The sequence below is a fragment of the Charadrius vociferus genome, unplaced genomic scaffold (assembly GCF_000708025.1).
Source record: "Charadrius vociferus isolate BGI_N301 unplaced genomic scaffold, ASM70802v2 scaffold266, whole genome shotgun sequence".
NCBI classification, from domain to species: Eukaryota; Metazoa; Chordata; class Aves; order Charadriiformes; family Charadriidae; genus Charadrius; species Charadrius vociferus.
Genome location: NW_009649114.1, coordinates 1,123,049 through 1,126,926, shown reverse-complemented (window position 1 = coordinate 1,126,926; position 3,878 = coordinate 1,123,049). Strand labels below are relative to the sequence as shown.

The 3,878-nt window shown below is 62.2% G+C and overlaps 1 protein-coding gene across 1 annotated transcript; it reads right to left on the bottom strand.

The window, feature by feature from the left end:
* Nucleotides 1-1,200: 1,200 nt before the first annotated feature.
* Nucleotides 1,201-2,800, bottom strand: RAB7B (RAB7B, member RAS oncogene family). Its single transcript, XM_009888212.1, has 5 exons — nt 2,748-2,800; nt 2,470-2,596; nt 2,105-2,320; nt 1,781-1,906; nt 1,201-1,281 (listed from the first exon to the last, which is right to left on the bottom strand). Exons 1-5 carry the CDS (start codon nt 2,798-2,800, stop codon nt 1,201-1,203), a joined length of 603 nt encoding a protein of 200 aa, XP_009886514.1.
* Between the last annotated feature and the right edge of the window lie 1,078 nt (nt 2,801-3,878).

Genomic DNA, 3,878 nt, shown 5'->3' with positions numbered 1-3,878 from the left:
CCCCACAGCCCCTGGGAAGCTCTGCGGGACCGCTGTGGTCAGTGTGGATGGGTCTGGAGAAGGATGGCGAGAGGGCAGGAGGTCCTGTGGAGACCTGCCCAGGGCAGGGTGCCCGGCTGGGGGTCTCCCCGGGTCCCTCCAGCCCTGCGGCTCTGCAGCAAAGCGGGGTACTGCAGCCCCAGGGGTGCAGCGCCCTAGGTGGCAGGGAAGGGGGCACAGGGTGGCCACGGCCACCTCTCTGCCCAACCCAACCCTGTGCCGGGGTGCAGCTTCTCGAAGGTGCCCGAGCCAGAGCGGGATGGATGCAAGAAGGGAAGCGGCCGCTTGGCTCGACTCCCATCGGGCTCCCTCTGCCGACAGCCGCCCCGGTCAGGCCCCCACGCCACCACTGCACACCCGTTATGCGTGACACCCCAGACGCCTCCTCTCTCCCCAGACCCAAAATTTGCATGGGCAAAAAAAAAAAATAATCCAGCCCCAAAATGCATCCTCCTGCCCCGAGAAGCTGGCACAGGCTGAGAGCTGCTTGCCTTGCCCAAGGGAATTCTGGAGCGCAGCCCGTGGGAGAGCGCGAGAGCCCGGAACCCCCACCCCATCCTCCTGCTGCCGGACCACAGGAACGTTTTGCTACACACATGTATAAATAAAAATGAAATATTTAATTTCCTTCTTTTAAAAAAATGAATCCCTGACAAAGTGCTTTACTGAGGGTCCTCACCAGTGAGGTGGGAGGTGGAGGGGGTTTGACAGGGGGTGTGCATGAGAGCAGGGGAAACTGAGGCACGGAACAGTTACATCCGCAGCGGCTGACCCCGGGAGGGAACCTGGCTGCTCTCAGACCTGTGCCGTGGCTGCCAGCCCCACTCCTCCCCCAGGACAGCCCGTACCCACCGTGAGCACCGTGAGGTCCACGCACTGGGAAGGGTCACCCGTGGGACCAAGGTCATGGTCTCTGGAAAGGCATCAGCAGCACTGCCCGGCTCCCTGGCACCGTCACCGCAGAGGGATCGCCCGCTCGGGTGCCAGACGGCAGCGGAGTGCCCATCCTGTGTCCTGGCTTGGCCAACCTCCATGGCTGGGCTGGGGCGGGTGGGGGGTACAGGCCCCCCGAGCAGGGCTCCATCCTTGGGCATCGTGGGGTCCAGCACGCCTGGGCTGTGCTCGTGCAGCACAGCCCGGAGCGCGGCAGCGTGCCCGGGGTCAGCAGCAGCCGTTCTTGGGCTTGTCATTGGGAGTGAGTTTGATGGAGTCGGTTAAATAACTCTCAAAAATCCCTTTATACTGGAAAAGAAAGAGAAGATAATGAGTGAGTGACGTCAGCTCAGAACCAGCCTGAGCGGACCGAAGGACTGGGGAGCACAGGTCGAGTCCCGATTGGTGATTAAAGACAAAATCTATAGGGAAAAGCCACCCAGTTCAGTCGAGGAGTGGGGCCGCCCCGCTTGTGTGGTGTGGGGACACGAAGGTCCCCATGGGATGGCCGCTAGAGGACAGTGCTGGCACGCTGCGTGGTGCCGCACACCCTGTTCCCATCACCACGGCCAAAGAGCAATTCTTAACAACTCAAAAGAATATGTCTAACTTGTTTGAGATCTATTTTAAGAAATCAAACACTGATGCGTTTCTCTTTCCTGGGGCTCTCCCACACGTTATAAGCAGATGTTCTGCGTCAGAAGGTGGGCTGTGAGGGTCTGTCGGATCAGCTCCGGCCAGTGGCTGAGTCCAGCGCCCACCCGATTCCCCGCTGCCGGCCCAGGCTCGGTGCGGGAGCGATGCTCACCGTCGTTAACGCCTGCTTTGCGAGGGTCTCGAAAGCCTCTGCAACATTGATGTTGTTCTTGGCGCTGACTTCAAAATAAGGGATGTCCTTCTCCTTGCACCAGGCTGAGGCAATCTCCTTGGGTACCTGCGGGAAAGGAGGATGGAGCCGGCATGGGGGAGGCGGCAGCACTGGCTGCCCACCAGCTCCTTGCCTGGGAGCCCTGGTTTGCATGTGAGCATCGGAAGAAGGCTGTTTTGGCAGTCGGAGGAGCAGTGCTCATAACACATCGGGGCACGAAGGCGTCCCAATCCATGCACCCCACTCCCTCTCCTCCACCCTTACCTGCCGGTCGCAGATGTCTATTTTGTTCCCCAGCACGACCATGGGGAAATCTTGCTCCCTTGGAATGACCTTCTCCAGGAAGTCATCTCTCCAGTTGTCCAGGGACTCAAAGGACTCCCTGTCCGTCACGTCGAAGGCCAGCATGCAGCCGTCCGAGCCTTTGTAAAAGGTCGACACCATGGACCGGAACCTCTCCTGTCCCCCCGTGTCCCAGATCTAGGGCAGAGAAGGGAACGAGTACAGACACACGACGCGTGCCCCACACCTCATGACACCAGTAGGCATTTGGGGACAGGAGGACATGGTGGGACACATGTGCCCGTGGGACCGGGACGGGCACCCCGGGAAGTCCCAGATCTGCTCACCTGCAGTTTCAGGGGGGTATTGTCCACCGCGACGACTTTGGTCAGGATGCTGGCGCCCAGCGTGGTGCGGTAGTCTTCGTAAAACGTCTTGTGCACGTACTGGTGCAGGAGGGAGGTTTTGCCCACGCTGGCAGGAGGGAAGGGACACGGGTGAGGGTTTGCACTGCAAAGTTGGGCTCAGGGGGTCGGTCGCAGCAAGAACGGGGGCTGCGCACCCACAGGCTCCCGCGCCAGCGCACACGCGGGGCTTCCCTCCCATTGCCAGCGCCGCTCCTTACCCCAGAGCTCCTATGATAATTATCTTCAGATCCACCTTCTTGCTGGCATCCATGGACGGGCCCTGTGGGATGAGAGGGGGTCACCTGGCTGCGGGGGTGGGATCGGTTCCCGGTGACCCCCACGGCACTGGCGGAGGTGTGGGAGCAGTCGCTGCTCCCCGTGGCCTCTCACGCTCCCACCCCAGCCGTCCCAGGGCCCCGGACGCTGCCGTGGCCGCTCCATGCCAGCAGCGTGGCCGTGCAGTGCCAGCACCCTGCTGCGCTGGCGTCCCTGGCGGTGGTGGGGGCAGAATCCCCCGTGCTGAGCCCGGCCCACATCATCGCCCGGGACTGGCTCCCGAGGTGCCAGCGCACGTCCAGACACGCCACCACACTGCACCAAATCATCGCCACTAAAAGCTTCTGTGAGCAAGTTCCCTGCCTCTCCCTCTCCCTCTAAAGTGCAGTCCCTCCCTCTAAACCTGGCACACACGGGCGGTCCTGGGGAAAATTACGTTTATTAAAGAAGACAACAGCTGGCTGGACTTTCCTGGGTGCCCGAAGCAGAGCCCAGGGATGCCACCACCCAGCCTGGGAGTGCCCCAAAAGGCTCCCTGCAGGCTGCGTCCCCAACACGTCGTGGTGTCCCCACGTGCTCTGCGCCTGCCCATCCCGAGGCAGGACCCCCGGGCGCCTCCAGCAAACCCCCTCCCCAGGCGGGGATGACCATCCCCGGGCTGTCTCAGCAGCCCCGTCCGCATGGCAGCGTCAGGCACGGCACCGGCCAAAGCGCAGATGGAAGCACTTACTGACAGCCTCATCTCTGCATTTTTCCCCGATGCGTTGGCCAGCCCTGCGCCGTTCCCCCTTGGCGCATCGCCCCTGCCAGGGCGGCTCTCGGCCGTGGGGTCCGGGCTCTCCCCCAGCCCCTGCCACCCCAGCCCAGCCACGGGCAGCACCCCTGGAACAGGCAGAGCCTCCTGTCTCAGCATGCACAAACTCCCCAGTCCTTTTGCCAGCACGGGACAGCTTTCTCAGAAGCCAGGCAGTTTTAACCTCAAAATGGAGTTTCCCAATCTTTTTGACTGCCGGCTGTTGCTCGGGGGATCTCCTGCCTCGCCGTGGTCTCGGCCGCAGCGGACTCACCTGCCC

Coding starts and splice junctions, on each gene's coding strand:
- RAB7B (XM_009888212.1), bottom strand. CDS start 2,800: ATGGATGCCAGCAAGAAGGTGGATCTGAAGATAATTATCATAGGAGCT. Junction 1,907..2,104: donor TAGACATCTGCGACCGGCAG/GTAAGGGTGGAG, acceptor CCTTTCCCGCAG/GTACCCAAGGAGATTGCCTC. Junction 1,282..1,780: donor CAAAGCAGGCGTTAACGACG/GTGAGCATCGCT, acceptor TTTCTTTTCCAG/TATAAAGGGATTTTTGAGAG.